Consider the following 19,965-nt stretch of genomic DNA (forward strand, 5'->3'; position numbering starts at 1 on the left):
AATTCTTGATACATAGAGATAATTTGATTTCAACAACATCAAGTATGTTTAAATGATTTGAATTTTTCAAATATTATGGACTAGTCAGATGATTTAAGTTAGCTGCTGTGTGCATGAGGGTTTATGAAATGATTAAGCCACCTTATCTAGGCCTGGTTATGAAATCTTCATTTGTTCTTTCATTTTTCACAAGTGGTCAATGCTGTGGATGTACTCATGTGAGTAAGTTTTAAGTTACCTGGCCTTTATAAAGAGAGCAGTAATACATAGTCCATTCTGTGTCACAAATGACAACAATGCTGTGCAACAATCCAGAGGCATGTGTCAATTTGCATCTATCAATTTTAAGAGACAAAAGTGCAAAATCACCTGCTAATTTCACTGGATTTTGGTTGGGATTTCTCCTGATAAAGCCAGGTTCAAGTTTATTACACTAAATGCCAAAAATTAAGTTGTTTAAAAGACAGTACACAAAGAGGGCAGCAAAGGTCAGGGAAGAAAAAAAAAAGAAGAGAGCAACCAAATTAAAACATACCCACAAACCATCCATCATCACATTTTTCCATCACATCAATGACATCTCCCTCTCTGAGCTCCAATTCATCTTCGTTCCTAGGAGTATAGTTATATAGAGCCTGAAACCTTAAATAGGACAAATGATGCATTTTAAAAAGAAGTAAGAGTTCCTTGCACTTTTGCTCAAGTAAAGGAGCTGGTTTAAACATTAACTAAGAAAAAACACTTCTGGCAAATAGAGGGGAAAAGGTTTTTTTTTTTTTTGCCTGGTGGACTTGAGGGTTAGGAACTTAATACTAAGTAAAACCTTCATTAGAAAGGTGACTCATGAGACTCTAAAGACTGGGTTTCAAGGCAAGCCTAAAGGCTCCTTAACCAGTTGCATTAAAAACAGATTTTTTTTTTTAAACTTTTAATTTTAGCATTATTTTATATTTCGGTCACCAAAGAGACGACTTCTAAAGGAGAGTCTAAATGTGCTAGCCCTGTAACCTTCCATGATCAGCACCTAAAACTGTGATTCTGCCTTTAAGCTCTGTGAAGCCAGTAACACTCAGGACAGCAGCTCACACACACTGTCACTGTGGCTGGGGGACCTCCCTGGGCTCTTCAGTGGCTACACAGATAAGCCATCTATGTTTGAGAGTGATGGAGAGGCTTGAATCAAATCAGAGGACATGTGGATGGAAAGTCAAACAATATTCTAACCCTGACCTGTGCCAGGGCTGCAGGCTGCAGGATGTAAGGTAGATAAATGGCAACAGGAAGATTGCTCCACAAGCCCATGAATCCTAAAAAGTGAGAATTGACTTTTTTCTCTAAGCAACTGTGCCTCAGATATGACTGACTGTGTATAAAGAAACAGGGCACAACTGCAGAAATTGTGAAAAGGAAATAGTTCTAATTATAGAACACTGAAGCAAAACATAATTTTATCCATTCTTTTCTCTTAAAACAGTTCACTGAGTTTAAACCTTAATGCCATTATTATACTTTCCCCAGTAAAAACATGATTGCTTTCCTGTTGATGTGTTAATCATTCCAGCTAAATGAGGTGTTTATTTTAGTGAAAAATTCCTGCTCCTGAAAGCCCAGTTCGAAAATCCTGTATACAGACTGGTGCTAGGTTTAGTTTAATGATGGTCGTCTTGAATAAACTACATTTATTTTCCACATTGCTGGTTCAGAGATTGGAAAAGAAGATAATGTTCCAAGAAAAAAAAAAAAAACTTAATTTCTTGTGACTGGCAGTTATCTTACCAAGCCCAAAAATTATATTTCTGCATTTTAATTATGCTAACAAAATGGAAAGACACTGGTTGTTTAAGCAATTACCTCTGGTAATTTGTGTAGCAAGAGTAAGAACAATCTGTGCAAAAAATTAAGTGGCAATAACATTTTCTGTTATGCTTATCACCATTCCAGGAAAGCAGAGCTATGGTGATATTCCAAAAAATGATTAAATGCAGCTTCCAAGGGGACAGGATTTGCAGATGTAATGTGTCATGAATAGGATTCAAGCCAATTACTTACTCAAGTACAGTTACAAGAACTTCCCAATTAGCTCTCTTTGTACTTTAAAGATTGAATTTTAGTCATTTCAAGATAATCCTTTTTAAAAACCCCTTTGTAGTGATTTCATTCTCTCTATACTAATCTAAGACTTTCTTAAGTATGAAAGCTCTACTAACGTTTACAATACTAACAGAAAACATATTCAAGAGAAAGCATGGTTAGTTGGCAATTTAAATATGTTTATATTTTTAAATTTAGGAATAAATAACTTTAGTAATTAACTACTTATACTATATTGAACAAAATTAATTATTGCTTACAAAACTGAGTTAGGTGCTCCAGTATGTTCAACAATACCAACAGAAACTTGTGATTTGAGTGAGACTAAATATACAAATCTAATTATATCTGTGGTATGGCTATTTGGTAACCTCTTGCCTGTCTTTTCTGTCTTCAAATGACTAAGGAAAACTTCAAAATATTTTTAGACATTAAGGCTTAGGTACCTTTTATGAAAAATTATCTAATATGGCATATGCTGAAGTGCTCTGATGCTAAAGGAAGAACAGATCCTGGCTTCAATGATCACTGAAGCAGGACCTAAGTGCAAGACTGTGGGGGCCTGTGGGAAAATCTTGAAACAATCTTGCACTGAACTTGCATTTTAACAGTCAGTACTGAAATAGCACAAGAACTTACAGTGTTTGTCAAAATAAGAGTTGAGTTCTAGGTTCTTCCCCAGTGTTCAGAAAATCTTTCTTGTATCTCATATTCAAATTGCACTTGTAAATCACAACAAAAAGTATGAGCCTGTGTTCCTGTGATCAACATTATCAAGCTACTTTTTTTCTGTCTATTCACATCCAGAACTGCTCCTGAATAATTGTATCAAGTCAGTAAAGCAGATCATTTGAATCAATGTTAAATCTGCAACTGCCATTTTGCTGAGATGTGAAAATGGAGAGAAAAAAAATGTCGAAATCCCTTCTGTAAGTATAGACAAAAGAGAACTGTTAAGTTGCCATGTCTGCCTGCACTGAATGTGCAGAGGGCAAAGCCTAAGGCTTTGCCCTCTGGGACCTTTCTGGATATCTTCCTACATCATGCAGTTATCTACAAATCTGTGAAATCACTTCATAATTGTTCTTGGCAAGCTGGAAAATTATCTTATGATCTCCTGGCTGTTGCTTAAATGTTAGATTTTGTCTTAGTAGACAAGAAATATACTTACGGTTCCCCCCCACTGTGTATGTTTTCATGAGAAAGCACAGGGCGCTGTGGCTGAAATGAAATGATTTGAAATGTAATAAAGGCTTGCAGTTTAAGGTCCAAATAGTTGGATAGGGGTGTAACACATAGTTACTCAAGCGTTCATATTCTACCTTGTGTAAAACAACGGCCCATTCTGCCCCCCTTCCAACTCCCAATAAATTCTTAAGAGATATGACAAACAACTGAATCTTGGCAGGTTTAAAGATCTGATTTTTGGAGGTCATCATAAAAACTAAACAAAATTGTGTACTTTATGAACAATCCATTCTATTTATAGTATAGTACAAAGCTGGAATAGAACTCTGCTGCCTCACCACTGTGAAACAGAAATAACAGAAAAATCAGATGCAAATGATTAACATCATACATTCTTTGGGATAAATATATTTTTAGATAATATTTCAGAAATAAAATCTCCAATACATAATGGCAGAATCTGGAATATTCACGGACGAACAACATAACAATTTACATTACACACACACAGAGTACTAACTTGGCAGGCATAACATGCTATGCTTTAACTAATTCTGTTTCATCTCAAGCCATGCAGGCTGTTGGGAGGCAAAGAACAGAAAAAAATTTTGAAAGAATACATTTAATTTTGTGGAAATAACAATTAACACTTTTACTTCAGCAGAAAAAAGTAGTTTGTATTTCCAGTGCAAAGCTCTGTGAAAGGAACTACGTTCCTTCTTAATGGAGCATTACCTACCACTAATATTCAATGCATCTGGATGCAATGGAAATGAAAAAACTAACCTTCTAGAGAAACATATCCTGCTTAGAGAGTCATTGGCTTATACTGATTAGAATCTGGCTGTGGCCAGAAAGTGCAGGAGCAGCTGCTTAGGAAAGCTCTTGATATGAGCAGGGATCATATTCTCTGTTGACTGAGGATGCCCTCTGGTCATGCTGTAGAGACAAGTCTGGGAACCATATCTGTTTTGGGAGTGTGGATATCAAACACTGCTTATAGCACCTTCTTTCATGAACTGACTAAATTGCAACCTGATCTTTAAGCCATGGAATTTGTCTTATTGCCCCATGCTTCTCTCTTGGGAGAACTTCAGTCACTCTTTTATCACTCTTGAAGATGATACAGTTTTCCAAGAGAGAAGGCAACAGAAAACGATCCACAGGCTGATCACAAAAATTGAATGGCAAAGCACAGGATGGAGATCGTTAGGTTTCTTTCCCCCTTTTCCCTCTCAACATCTCCACATGAATTAAGTAAAATTTCTTTTCAGCAGTTTGTATGACTATGTGCAGAAAATATTGTGAACAGTCTGTACTTTATCTTTACAGTCTATTGAATATAACTTCTAAAAGGTCCCTAATTTTGCAGGCAGGTAGAATACAGAATTTCTTTAAAAATTAATTTAAATATTGAATGCTAGGTGGGAATGACATTTTCAAAGTAAAAGAAAATGTTTATACTCTTTACTGTCTTCTCTCCCTCACTTAACTCTCCCCTGCCAGTGTACAAGAAAGATGGATAATTTTTACCAAAGAACAAACAGTAAAGATTGCAAATTAAACAGTTCTCAGTAAACCTCCTTTGATGGCTGGCTTTTCAAGCAAAAGGAGAATAGTCAGAATGCTTTGTATTTAGACTGGAATCTGACCTTAGTTGCTGCTAATCTTTCATCAGGTCTGTAACTGAGCTGAATGCCAAAGACAGTCAGAGATGCAAACGAACTCAACCGAGGTTATGGACTTTTCCTATAAACAATGGAAGTAAAAGTCCTAAACAATGCTACAAATGATTTAATGCTTCAAATGTAATACCAAGCCAGGAATAAACTGGGTAGGTTATTATTTTGTTCTTTTTCTGCATATGCTTAATAAAATGTTTTATTGCCAATTAACTACTGTAGAAACAGAAAAGAAACAAGGTGACTCATGATTTTCTACTCTATGTTATTGCCCCAGAGAAAACAATCTTCTGACAAAATTACTATCTTGGAGAAATAGGGTGAAGTTCTTGGTGGTATGTCTGAACAGGGGGACCTTGGAGCTTGCTCTCTATTTGGATGCATTCCACAATAATACCCCAGCTGACATCCAGAAGCTTTCTCCCTGGTTTCCTTCCCTAAGCTCTCATTCTCCCATACAGTGGCATTGGGTAGACAAGGGACTTCTGCAAAGATTTCTAGTTTTCAACTGTACCTCAGTTTACTAGACTATCCTATTTCCTGGGAAATATTGCACGTCCTAATCCCAAAAACATTAAAAAGTGTGCCATCAAGTTAATGGTCCCAGTTATATGCCTGATTTTCATGCATGATTGATACTACACTTGCATATAAAAGTTCTGTAGAGTCCTGAGTATGCAAATTAGGTGCATGATATGTGCTTTTGTACTTCTGGAATTAAAGGCATAAATACACTACACATTGACCAATACACTCCTCTTAATATACTGATTACATGTCCTTCATTTGGAGAAATGTGCAAAATTGAAATAGGGCTTTAATCCCTTTTTTACTGCCCTCATTCCTAGTTGGACTTTCTGTGAGATGGTGTTTGTCTGCTACTTCAAGAATCCTGGCCTTCCTAGGATTGAACTGTCTCTTCATTAATGAAGAAAGCACTGTCCCCTCATCCCTGGAAGCAAACAGAGGCCTGCCAAAAAGATAACACTTTGAAAGTTACACAAACATGCATATCTTAAACTAAAATTCAAGTTTTAAAAAGGAAGGCACCAGAAAGATGATCACCTAAAACCATCAGCAACAGCATAGAAAACAATTCATCCCGTTAACAGTTTTAGAAGCTAAATGTGAAGAAACCAATGCAAAGGACAATTAAATCCTGAATGGAACATAAAACATTAGCCCTAAATTCCCATTTTCATATAGCTTAGATTGAGGGTGGGGTTTTTGTGTTTGTTTGACTTTTTTTTCCCCTTCCCCTTTTTCATAATGTAGATCACCTTTTTGAGCAAAATCCATGCAAACTCTAAACAACCTGACTTTCTGGCTAGGTAAAAATATTAGAGTTGTGTTACAGTTATATTACAGATAAGAAGGGAAAGGTTAATGAGTATTAAAATCTGGAATGACAGTGCTGGATAAAGAGGACAGTATTGAGTGAAAAAAATATAGCAGGAGCAAAACATTCTGAAAAGAAGGACATGGATTCAAAACCAAAAGTTCAGTCTGTATACATGCAAAAGCCTGTATACATGCAATGAAGTATAAATTTTTGACTCTGATTTTAATAAACTAAATATGTTTTGAAAGAGAGGAGTAATTTTATTAAAACCAGACTAAATACAAAGAACTTTGATCTCTTACATCTTGTAGCACTGGAAATACCATGCAGTACTGCAGAGGTACAATACATTAATGGATTTACAATAAGTTCAGGCACACACAGACCTGTTGTCTTTACTCAGCCATAGCACAGAAGCACAACAGGAAGAAAACACAGCATACTGATAGTATTGGGACACTTGGGTAAAAGCAAAATACTGAAAGACTAGACATTGAGCTCCTTGTCCATGGAAATGCTGTCCATGGAATTGCACACTGGGCATCCAGTACCATACCCTGTGTGAATAGCTGTGACCTCTGACAGGTGAGCAGCAGGATCTCTTAGTCATCACTGGGCTACGAGGAGGTTTACCCATAACAAATATGTCCCTCTTTAAATTAGCCTAGAAGAACCACAAAAACTTTGTCAAGTGTTTAAGAATGAAGCATCATGGGATTTTTGTTGCTTCATTCATACATGCAAATCAGACATGCTTTTCCTGATAATAAAAAGCAACTGGTACAGGTAGAAGAAAGGGTACTATTAGTATACAGTATTTTCATTGCTACCACTATCTTCTTTATCCAAGGGTTTGCTGCCCTGGCACATGCCCTTACATGTTACACTTAAAAGATTAATCACACATAGCATATGCAGTTGGAACAGTTATTGCATGGGTATCCACTGAAGTAGCTCAGTAACACAGAAAACCTCAACAGCACAGACGAGAAATGCTACCTTAGAAATATCAATGGCAAATGTCATTCCTTGCTGTTAAACAGAACACACTCCTTGGATTCCCACGTAGAAAGCAAGTAAATACGTGGTGGAAAGTACTTCATGAAAGTATTCTAATTTTGTTAGCATCATAACAAATCAGATTCATGTTTGTCAGAATTCAGTTCTTAAGGGGTGTGTGTGCAGCAAATTCTCATGGGCAGGGGTGTGTTGGGGGGAATGGGAGGAGACTGTAGTGCTATATTAGGAACATTTTCTCAGGTATTTGTGACTGTCAGGAGAATGTGGCTAAACAAAAAACTCTCTCTTAGGAGAGGGGTGAGTAAGAGCAACAAAAAAAGATACCAAGAGAGGCCAAGGAGGCAGAAAAATGTCAGCATTTCTCCTTAGGATGTGTCTTCAGACTTCTTCATTTGGACGACGCATCCCTCCCACTAACACAGTGCAAAGTGACACTTCCCACCCATAGCTCCTTGTATTCCATTTCCCACATCCCTGGTCATGCTTTAGTTTTGAATCCCATACCAAATATATATATATGTATTTTTAAATTAACAAAAATTACTGAAGTATCAGTATACCATTTCAAGAACTCTCTGAAAAACCTCCCTTTACCTGTGATACCGGATTCTTCAAAATGTTTTGCTCTTTCTGCTATGGCAGTTGAGAGCAGAATTTAATCATGAACAACATGCACAAAAAGAAGATAGGAATTGTCCTGTCTTCTCAAACCCAGCCTGTAGACTGAATAGGAAGAAATTATGACAGCCAAAACCTGGTTATACTTTATACTGTATTTTAATCCAACTCTGGCAATGTAATCAGTGTTGACTGATTAAAGTATCTGTCATTGGTAGGAGTGTATCCAATTATTTTGACAATTTTCAAATAGGTAAGTCTATACTGATTAAGTTTATAAAGGAACCTGTTCCTTAGATTTAAAAAATAATCCAGATTAAAAATGGTTTGAAAACAATAATTAAGAGCTAGAACTCTGTAACAAGACCACAGACCTTTAGTTCATAGTTCTCAGGCTCCTGTGTCTGGAGGATGGAGTCATGCCCATGGTTCTTGGTGTCTTGCCTCCTGCCTTGCCCAATTGAGAGAACTACACTGCCTTGGAGGTTCCCTGGGGCAGAGCTTTTAACTCTCAAAACATATATTCCCTCTATTTACTTTCAGCTCTGGTTAACACAACTTGCTCAAATAAGGGCAAAGAATATAAAGGTCACCTAAAAAGAATTTCAGGGTACATGAGGAATGTTCTTAATTTTTCTGATTAGGCTAAGCAAAAGCACCAAAAGCACTGTACCTACTGCTTAGCTATTAAAAGCTGCAGAAATAAGTGCAGTACTCTGTTTTACCTCTTCTTTGAGGTGGAACAAACCTAAACTCATGACACATTCCATGCTCTGGAAAGAAGCCTTATGTCTCTTCCCTACTTCAGAATAAACCCAACAGATCTGTTGATCTTAAGACTTCTTTAAGTCCATTATGTCTGTGTTTGCTGGGAATGCACATTGTAAGATACGGTAGATATTAAAAACAAACCAACCAAAAAAAAAATACAAAGGAAAGAAAAAAGAAAGAAAAAAAGAAAGGAGGGTAATTTTGACATATATGTAATGATCGCTTTTCTAGGATAGTTTCTCTTTACATGACTTTTTCTCCTTTTCATGAGCAAATGAATCTTCTGGAAGTCAGCACTGGAAATTAACTTTGTCTTTCTAGAGCAAGTTTTCATTTTTCTGCCAGAGAACTTCAATGCTGACACAAACTGTAGTCCTGAAGAGGGAATAATCTTTGTCCAGTCCTTGACTAACAGAATTGGTATTTAGAACATGACCCTCTGCAGTGGTGCTTCACTGTGAAATTTATGACTGTTCTCCCAGGATTTGTATTGAAATTGAAAACAGAAACACAAATGTTATCTGGTTTCTGCATACTTGAATACAGTCCTGTTTCATTCAATTAAATAAGTTACATTGCTGTCCTGGTATGGACCTGAAATGGATTTGAAGGCTTTCTGCTTTCCTATCATTGGTATCTCCTTAAGCTATTTAATTGTATCATAATGGTTATAGTTTTACCTTGTGTTTCATTTGAAAAAAGCCTATCTTAATACTCGATTTGTTATGTTATTTAATATTAGTAAAGAAAACAGTGCATCTGAGAAGACCAAACTCAGTGTTAGCCTTGCAGTTATTTAAATTAGACACGAAAATTTGCAACAATCCATATTCAAGAGGTGCAGTTACCTTTAACTGTGGTGAGTCTTTCTCCTGCTGATGTAAGGGTTTAGAGAGGAGAGGAGGTGAGAGGGAAGCAGTAGACAGGGATGTTGTAGGAACAGAGTGGGAAGTAGGTGCCTTGGCAGAGGGAAATGGAAGATTAGAAGAAAGATGGAAAAGAGGATCAGTCTCCTGATGTTCCCCCAGAAAGCAGAGCTGGCTTAAATGTTTAAGAAAGATGAGAAGTAACTGTGCTATAGAACTGTTATGAAATCAGCTGAAAGATCAAATGCTCAGTAAGGAGACATGTAACTAACCAGAACAATCACAAATCTTATGCCAATATTATTAGTCATCTAGTTTTCTGGAAGAAATTTCTTGCCTCAGAAAGCATTAAAAATTTGGTTTTTGTGGCCACCAATTTCACCTCTATTCTTACGTTTTTCTCCTGTGTTTTTCAGTAATTTAAGGCTAGAGGTAGCCTGCAAAATTTAACATTTGGCCTAAAATATATTGTTCTAAGCACCTCACTTACATGTTGACAGTCAAAGCAACTGCCTGAATAGTCAGTTCAAGTAAGTGCTGGACAGAAAGAAAGCTATTCTAAAACTCTGCCTACAAACCACACAAACTGTGTTGTGATATTGTGGCATTTAATGGCCAGCATACATTTGGGATAATTCAGTGATGCACTGTCCCAAAGAGGAACTGGGGAGGGCTTCAGGAGGAAGCATTTGTCTAACTGCCAAACATAATCTGATCTGTTACTGTTAGTCAGATTCTCGTAACAGAGCTTGCTATAAATATATCAGCTAGTGAAGTGACACATGTGAAGCACAAACCACAGAGTCTCTGCAGGAGGCACATGTCCCTCCCTCTGGAAGCTGTTGACAGCATTTCTTGCTGGGGCCTCTCTCTCAAAAGGGGCAGCACATAATGGTTCAGTGGCTTTCCACATGAGAATCTCCTCAGCAACCAATAAGGACAGGAGAGAAAAGTCCTGCACAATTGATGGATCATAGAATTTACAATGGTGCATATGCCTGCTTCTGAGAAGGGACTGACCCCTAATGCTGACAATTTTTAATCCTAGAATCATAAAATGGTTTGGTTTGGAAGGGGCCTTAAAGATCATCTAGTTCCAACATCCCAGCCACAGGCAGGGAGACCTTTCACTAAACCAACTTGCTCAGAGCTTAATTTTATTGAATGCAATTGTCTAAAATTGTGCCTATGCACAATACACACATGTAAATACAAGGCAAGGCAGAGAACAATTATACTGAAAGTTATCTGAACACAGAAGTCAGGGTTGTCAGAATTAAAATACCTTATCAATATTTGGTGAAGTGCATCCTTCATAACAATCCATAAAATCTTCTCCACTTGCTATTGGGAATTCTAAATTGTCATGTACCAGATCCTCCTCTATATACAGTCTTGTCAGTTCTTCTTTTGTGTCTTGTGCTCCTCCGTAGAAATCTGATTCTTGAGGTTCTGACTGCTCCTCTATATTAAGTAACAGATCTGCAGTACAGATTTCCTCTTCATTGCCAGCAGTTGTAGCTAGCACTCTGGACACAGAACCTCCTTCATATAATGAAGGGATGTTAGGGATAGTGCCACGTTCACCTTCCACTGTAGTATCTGACAAATCTCTAGGTACTTCAATAACTAAAGGGTCAATTATGCCTTCTAAGTCTTTGTCTTTTCCTGACTTGGTATTGCTGACATGCTTATATGCTATGTCATGAGATGAGCTGGCTGAAGATGAGACAGAGGGAGATACAAGAAAGGACAGAGGAAGAGCTGTAGGAGAGCTGAGAGACACCTCTGTATTTGGCATAAAGTGACCATCCTTAACATGGTGAATGCAATTATCTGGGGAGATTGCTACAGTCTGGGAGGTTGCTAATGCCAAAGAATTGAGTTCTTCTAAGTCACAAAGAAAACTGTCTGGAACTGATGGAGAACTTAAGTTGCACACTCTTGAAGGTGAAAAACCAACAGTCCTTGAAAACAAGTCACTAGAGGCAGCCTGGAGAATCTTTTGATCAATGTGTGACCAAGAGGAGGAAACTTGTCTGGAAAGTGGGGTCAGTGCTTTGGAAGGCAACTTCAAAAAGAAGAAAAACAAGGGAATTGAAACAGATAAGCATGACAGAAAATTAGGATATGAGTAAACTGGAAAAGAAAAATGTCTGTGCCATCATCTGAATTAGAGGGTACAATTTCAGTGACCATGAGTGTCTGAAATCACTACTACATGAATCAGAACAGCAGGAAAGACATTTGAAACATGAAACTGTATCAGGTTCTGGCTTAGGGCATAAATGTCAAACATTAAGACAGATCTGAACCATTACATTCATGAAGGCAACTGCATTTGATCTGCTAAAGTTATGTTACTTATGGTGCTCTGTTAGTGAGCCTGTCACAGGTTATTAAATCATACAATTAATATTAATGAAATTTTCCCAAACCATTACTATTATTTTGAGAATAGCATTTTCAGAAGTACACTTCAGGTGTCATTAAATACTTCTTTCCCAGTATAACAACAGAGGTAATTTCTAATTATTCAACTATTAATACTTCTGCTTTTTCTTAGCACTTCTGAGTAAATGTTTAAGAAACATCTTTAATACATTGCATACTTTTATTAAGGCATAAGCAGCTACAGAATGCATTTGTTTTTCAAAAGTAACCCTACTAGTTCAAAATTATGTCAACATTTGTGAAAGGTACATTCAATTTAAAGTGGACGTAGGCAGTCAACAATGCTTTTAAAATAGTGACAGCACAGTACACAACAGTAGGCCTTGAGTACCGTTACACAATATTGATTGAAGTATCCTTCTGGTAAAAGAAATGTCCTTTTCTAAGAATGAGAGAGTGGTGAGTCATACGTACACAGCATCAGTAGATATCCATTGCTTCAGTAAATACTGAAAATGCATTTTTGTAACTATTAATCCCCAAAATTAAAATTGAGCAAAAAATATTTTGATCTCATTGTTAAAACTATCCACAATAATTAGATGTATACCTGTAAGTTATCTGGACTACCACAGACTTTAAGTATTAATGTAATAGAGAAAAATAATTTCAGAAGTCTACATTAATGTTGCAGAACTGGAAGGTCAGTTTACTTACCTTCTGCTTGAGTTTTCTTGAGGCAAATATCTTTATATTATAGTTAGACAAACTGTTGTTACAGAGTCTTATGTACCAAAGTAAACAGTATGGACTGATACAACACAGTCTGCTAAAACAGAACTAGGCTGTTACAGCAATACTCAGTCTCTTTCCCATATCTTTCCTCTTAAACAAAGGCTCCTAACCTATGGTTTTAAGGTCAATAATACTGCTGAAGAGACTTCACCATTTTTACTTTCCCATGGCTATAAGCCACACTAGATCTAAAGATATAGATGAATTAGGCCAAGTTACAGAAAGTAAAACTTACTCATGACTTGTATTGCTTATCTATTTTATTGCCATTAGGCCAGAGAAGTTTAGTGCAATTGCTCTAGCAATAAGGAGTGATATGTGGTAAAAAACTCCAAAGGAATAGGGAAAGTGATATCAGAAAGTGTGGTAAACTCTAGAACACCTTCAGGACTGCTGAAATTCTTCTAGGTAGTCAGGAACAACATGTCTTCTCCATGGTATTGACATTTCTGAATACAGTTGAATTCAGAAAAAAAGATGTCTGTTTAAGGGTCTCAGTAGAAGTTGGTGGTTTTGTTGTTTTTTTTTTAAAAACTTGATTATTGAAGTAATATCCTGTGTTAAAAAGAAGGGTTCTACGAATTTCCTTCTCTCCTGAGCTAATTTAGTAATACCTAACTTAATAATAGCAGCAGGATAGTTCTATGTACGTAAATGTATGTAAATGCTCTGAAGCATCACCTGTGCTCAACAAGGGTTATGGAGCTTTAGCAGGATACCTTAGAGACAAGCCTGCTCCAAAGAAAATGGGGAGAGGTGTGTCCAGAATATGGAGAACTTAAGCTGTTTCATATTCTTGACTTGCCTTCAGAACCCTCTGGATTCCTGTAACAATAAGGGGCCCTAGCTTATGAATACCTCAGTTGGCAGCTACAGAATTTGATGCTACTTGAACAGTTTTGTGGGAATAGAAGAGAGAGGATCTTGTTCTGTGTTGTTCTGGAAAACCAGACAAGTCCTGTTCTAGCAACTGTCCCAAACCAACTAATCTTTAGTCATAAGTAATATTCTCAGAGGCTACCACTGCCTATAAATGACATCTTTTCATAGCTTTTTACAACCACAAAGCAGTAAGTAACTGTGGAACTTATTTCAAAGTTGAAGTATATGGATGACCACCAAGTTTGTAAGTAGACAGAAGTAGAAAGGGGACAAAACCAAATGAAGCATGGATTAATAGCAGGATAAGAGGTTTATAATTACACCCAAAACCCTCTGCCCATGCTGAAGAGATAAACAATAAAGGTAAAGAGGAAGATCTAGAGAAGTTTCCATCCTGAGTGTTCAAAATAATTGATAACATGTTGATTCTAAGCACAGTTTTTATGCAGAAACTTCCTTAGTTTCTATCACTGCCAAAAATGTTATGTTCCCTGCAAAGGTAACTGCGAAGCCTCACAAGTGAATGCTAAAGCAGAACACAGAAATCTTTCTGCACCATCCTGAACTGTGATTTGTGGTGGCTATCTAGACTAGGAAGGAAAACAATTAAGAACCTATGACATACACTGGGTGTGAAAAATATACAACCATAATGGTCTGAATCCAAGTTCATTGACAATGTGTTGACAATCATCTCACTACTAAATGAAACAACACTGTCAGTCTGTACCACTCCAAAGAATGTACCAACAGCCTCCTCCTAGACTCTGAACGGCAAAAGGAGGGAGGTTTTAGTACAGAATCACTGGCTGCTCTCCTTTGCTTCAAAATGTACAGAACTGGTCCTGGCAAGCTGTGTCCTGCATACTTATGGAACTTTTAGGACAGATGTGTTATGAGAATGTCTTCACAGTGTACTATTAAAAGTCTGCTAAACATACCCTTAGTGCTCAAATTCTTGCTAAGATTCCTAAATAAATTTTTCTCTGCTGACTTTTCTGCCTTAGTTTTGCCTGGCTCTACTATCAACAATGTAATAGCCAATGAAGAAAAGAGCATAAATCCTGTCAGAATATGAGACACACCTGTCTATTAAAAATAATTTATTAACAACATAGTAATGCAATTCTACCTGCATAAGAAAGAAAATCTTGTGTACTTAATGCCTAAGTTATGTATTATGTAAACAAAAAAATACAAGTCCTTCAAAACCCACTCTAGGGATGGCAGCTAACATCAGAAAATCCTTACCTTAGTTGAACTTAAATGGTGTATTCTGTCACTAGAATAGCTTTGGGGTATTGGAGGGTCAGGATAATCATCAGCATTTTTTGATGGATTCTTTTTGATGACTTCTACATAGGAAACAGGGAAGATGCCTTGTTTGCTGGTTCCTGGTATTTTACCTTCATACCAGTTTTGATCAACTCGCTTAAGAAGAATTACTCTGTCTCCCTGAAATGCATTATGAAAATGAGTTATCAGCACATACATTGAAAGTTAATTTTGTGCATAACAGGTATTGTTTTAACATATAGTAGTATTTTCTCTGCAGTGCTGTTTCCCCATCAGTCTTGAGTATCATATCCATTTTCCTTTTTCTCCTCCCATTGATAATAACCATGTATCAAACTACCATCCCAGTAAAATGAGGGGTTAGGCATGGACTGAAAATGCTGTTGTTTTATCACAAGGGAATCTCATGTAGACTTGTCTTCTTGCTTGGGAGATTAACATTAACACTTTTCTTTGGAACATAATCTGTTTTAATTTTTGGCCAAACTACTAGCTAATGCCCCAAATGTAATATGCAACAGTGACTGCTACGCCCATTTTTTCTTAAGAGTGATGAGTTAAACAAAGAAATCCATGCAAGTGCTTTGTTATCAGTGAAACTGGAATAAGTGGAGGTAGAAAACTAAAAAGTGAGTCTAACAGAAATTTGAGAGAAAGAAGTGCTTTTCCTGTGTAAAATGGGCAGGGTCTCATTGTTTCCAGAGATGGTAAAAATTAAAATGGAAAACATAAATTTTATATTCAAACTTTTTACTTCATGAGCTACACCCTTCTTTTTTTTACATGATGTGCTTTTCACTGTGTGTCTTTTTGCAACAAATCCTTGCCTATTAGTGTTGCATTCTCTTGGGTTTCTTTGATTTTGTTTCTGTAGTTGATCTGTGGAGTTCACTACAACTGTCTTCAGTAAGATAGAACAAAAGAAGACCAGTGCAAGTCAACTTTTCAAACAAATCAAAACTAGGCTGTCAAGATTATGATCACCACAATAAACACAAAAGCTAATTTTAAAAAGAAATAAAACAGCAAATTACTTCCAACCCCTAATTTCTCCAAGTTCCTGTTCCTGGGGTTTTTTTAGACCTCTTTAACATTTACTAGTTTTAAATGAGTAAAAACCAAATGATTGCATATGCTAATCTGCCACAATCCAAATTAAAGACACATTTATACTCTTTGCAGGTAGCTGACAAAGACTGCAAGCCAATATGGTATTATGTTAGAGTTTGCCACCATGGCATTGCTTTGTGCATGCAAATCTTGAATGCAGAGTGCACCAAAGCAAAGTATTTACCTATATATTGATTCTGTGTAGCAGGAGACACTATAATGGTATTTGGATGGAAGATGATTTTCAACTGTACCTTTCTAAGTGACAACTCCACATTTGTATCTGCATTGAAATTGTATTTGGCAACAGCTTCTCCAATCTCTCCAATCTGTGCAGGGGGAGGTGGCCTGGCAGGCTGTGCTTTTTCTGGGGGAGAAAGTTTCTAAGGAAAAAAACCCAACAGATTTTCATCATTCTCATGTGGTTTGTGGACCTATTACTGAAATTAATAAAAGGAATTAAAACAGAGAACAAACCTCAACATAAGAAATTGGGAATATTCCAACTCTTCCATGGTGCTCACCCTCATACCAGTTTTGATCAATTTTCCTGAGGATATAGACAGTATCTCCTTTCTTAAAGGACAGCTCTCTGTAACAAATTTATTTATATCAGATGTTTATAGCTTAACATTTAACTCTTCTCTCTGCAGGGTCCCAGAGATATTTACAGTTTGGAACTGAAACAGAATGTAACAACTAAACATTTGAAGAAAAAATGTCACAGCCATGATACATTTACCAATTGATCATACCCTATAAAATTAAATTACATTTATGAATCCCATGTAGTACCTGTATGTTACATAGGCCTGTTTTACACTGTGATTCTATGGAAGTATTGTTAGTTACTACCAGAGCACTCAGTATGATGTCTGCATGCAAATATGATGTCTTTTGGATCACCTGTTTAAGTACTGCTTTTATGACAGGCATCAGAGGGGTATTTGGCATATTTTTTATGAAGTCAGTAGAGAAATCAGAGTACATCCCATGTCTTTATGGCCTATCACTATCTTTTTGCAGCACAACAGCTTGGTGTGCTTCTGCTCTATGCATTTTTTTTCATGACCGCTATTCAGAAGCGTGAAGAAGACAGGATTATGTTCTCACCATTTCTTGATATTCAGAGACGGTGATATGTTAATTGTTGGACACAAAAAAAAGGGAATTATTAAAATAATTAAGGACATTTTCAGATCCTGCCTTGGGAGCTCTTTGCTTTAGCATCCATTTGGTTTTTCAAGAGCTAATGTGCTGTTCTGGTAATTTCAGTTGTGAATTTTGTCCTAGACACAGCTAATGTAATTCTAGTATCAATGTTTGGAATATTTAAAGATTGTTTAAACTGGATCATTGGAACACCAGCAGAAATGAAATGTAGACACTCTACTTTGACTCTCTCATATCCTAAATCAGTGGTTCCTAATCTTGATTTTGTTATGGACTACTGCTTTTTGTGGTGGTATGTGTTATGTCACATCCTGCAGAAAGTCTGTGTGTTTTAAGACAGACAGGAAGATGCTGAAGCATTATGCAGACTTTTGATAAACTTATTATCTATGACACTATTTTAAGCACTTCACCCTCTGTCACCTAAATGTAATTCACAAACAAAGCATTCAGTGGGTGTCCCTCATACCCTGTGCTCCAGAGGGCTGAAGATGCACAGCTATTCATGTGTTCAAACAGATACAATGGAGAATATAATAATTTACGACATTTTTATTACAAAATAACCTCTCACACAGTTTGTTAATGTGGGGACTACTGTGACAGCAGGCAGGGTCCTTGTCTCCATGGCCATGTACTGTTGCAACTGGCTCAAACACCATTTAAGTGGTAGAAAGAGTCTGCTTGAATTACGAATTCTTAAATGAACAAAAGTCCAGTACTTACTTAGCAGTTTGAGCTTTAAAGTCGTATACAGCTCTAGCTGGCAGTTTCTGAAAAACAGGCAAAGTGATTAATACATTCAGGTACTATTCCAATATGATGAATGTGTTTCAACTTTTAAAAAGGTGACCAAGAGCCAAAAAGAAAAGGATGAGCTTTACAGTGGTTCTTGCAGAAACAGGCAATTAAATATACGGCTTTTTTGTTAAGGCAGTTAGGTATTTGGGACTCAGTGTTCTAAAACCAGAAATAGCTAAATTTTAATGCAGACTACTTTGCATCTTTATGTTTAAGAGAAGTATCAAAGTAAATAAAAATGTTAACTATGTCAATGGAGCTTGTAGGCAACTATATCTCTAGGTACAATGTAAATACACATAATATTCTCTTGTATTTTAGGTGCCTTTTGTGTTAAACTTGTTATCTTTAGGCTAATTTCAATTGCAAATGATGCATTACATTTATATACATTTATATACTCTGACAGCTGGAAATGGTTGGAATCTTTTTGATTTCTATAATTACATTAATAGTTTTAAGAAAGCACAGGACTGGAGGTGATCTCCTGAGATAACTGTGCAGCTCTCTTGCTATCACAGGCAATCCCATCATTTAATTTCTTTCATACATTCAAGTTCTATTACCAAGTATGTGTAAGCTCAACATTATTTCAAAAATAAAGCCGTAAAATAGCCCTATGTCTCCTCACCTGTGTGGCTGACACACTTTCACTGTTTTCAAAGCTGTGCTGAAAACACAAACTGTGATCTGACCCAACAGCTTCACTCATCGACTGTCTGCATCTGACAAGTAGCCAGCACCAGATACTTCAGAGGAAGGTGCAAGAAGTGATAAGCAGAACCACATGAGGGTATTTGGTAAAATGATGTAGACTTTCTCTGCAAGTACTTGCACAGATAAGCTTTCCACATTCTAAAATATGTCTCTCTAGGAATGACCTGATTATGCTATTTCTGAGAGGTACTATTTGTAATGTGTAAGGTTGCATATCATTTTATAAGAGGAATAAAAAGGGACACTTCTGAATTTTGCATTTTACCTTTATTCCAGGCTCGATGTTCTTGACTGGGTTCTCTCCCTTCCTGTAATTTTAAGACTAGCAAATCTAGCATACCTAGAGAATTGTCTTCACTGTAATAAAAAGTCCCTAAAGTTATTTTAGGGGTCCTGTCAACTTGAATTTTTCAATACTAATACAATATTCCATTACAGATCTCCTTCAAATAAGATAGCCTAAATTTAAAAGCATTTTTCTGTTCCTTACTGTTATTAAAAACAGTCTTTTAGATAGGAGAGGATACTCATATCAACTGTAGCTGCGACCTTTTCTGTCTTTCCTGATTTTGGTACAGCTGGTACTGCAACTACTACAGCAAATAACAGAAGAAAGGGTGTAACACTTAAAGAACAGTGGAGCTGTTTAAATACAAAATAGTTTGAAATGTACAAAACATACTGGAAATAGATACGCCTTTCCTCTTTCATACTTTTAAAATTTTTAAGTGGTCTTAAAACTGGCTTGTAATTTAAGTATTTTACATATTTTCAAATTGAAAGATGACTTTTTATGTCACAAGATTTTTTAAAAGAAACATACAATATGGCTCCTGGAACTTTTTTAGCCTGTATTTTATAACGAGAAGTCTTTTTTTAAAAAGATCAGACTTTTAATCAAATTGCAGCAATATAAACATGTCAGTGGGGTGTAAATGGATCTGAATTAAGTTCTAACCATACCACGATTTACCAAGGTAGATAGGCCAGAGCAAAATCTTAAATATTAGCAATTAAAATATAGTAATCTTTTATGCTGCCATTATTCTGTGCAATACTTTAATAAAAATCAACTGGAATAGGTAAAAATCCACGGTCTGTAGATTAACAGTTCTTTTAAATGTTAATTTATAAGAAATTTATGATTTAATGAAATCTCCAGTCTCTGTTTGGAGAGCATTTATAGTTCTAGATCTATAAGCATTCTTAAGATACGGAA

At 36.4% G+C, this 19,965-nt stretch overlaps 1 protein-coding gene and 1 long non-coding RNA gene across 5 annotated transcripts in view; one reads left to right on the forward strand and one right to left on the reverse strand.

The window, feature by feature from the left end:
• Positions 1–19,965, forward strand: part of LOC146438308 (uncharacterized) — a 46,904-nt gene that overhangs the window by 23,224 nt on the left and 3,715 nt on the right. The gene's annotated exons all lie outside the window — the stretch shown is intronic.
• The window catches only part of SORBS2 (sorbin and SH3 domain containing 2), a 205,274-nt gene that overhangs the window by 2,250 nt on the left and 183,059 nt on the right, over positions 1–19,965 (reverse strand). For 3 of the 4 annotated variants that reach the window (XM_085058783.1, XM_085058785.1, XM_085058784.1), the window contains 9 exons: positions 17,955–18,001; positions 16,533–16,647; positions 16,310–16,438; positions 14,901–15,104; positions 10,864–11,649; positions 9,561–9,671; positions 6,860–6,967; positions 3,263–3,312; positions 536–642 (listed from right to left, as the gene is read on the reverse strand). In XM_085058783.1, coding sequence (XP_084914909.1) covers positions 536–642; positions 3,263–3,312; positions 6,860–6,967; positions 9,561–9,671; positions 10,864–11,649; positions 14,901–15,104; positions 16,310–16,438; positions 16,533–16,647; positions 17,955–18,001 — 1,657 coding nt within the window. The remainder of the gene's footprint in view (positions 1–535; positions 643–3,262; positions 3,313–6,859; positions 6,968–9,560; positions 9,672–10,863; positions 11,650–14,900; positions 15,105–16,309; positions 16,439–16,532; positions 16,648–17,954; positions 18,002–19,965) is intronic. The other variant, XM_085058786.1, reaches the window with a different exon arrangement.

The sequence above is a fragment of the Lichenostomus cassidix genome, chromosome 4 (assembly GCF_008360975.1).
Source record: "Lichenostomus cassidix isolate B80296 chromosome 4, HeHo_3.0, whole genome shotgun sequence".
In the NCBI taxonomy this organism is placed as follows: domain Eukaryota; kingdom Metazoa; phylum Chordata; class Aves; order Passeriformes; family Meliphagidae; genus Lichenostomus; species Lichenostomus cassidix.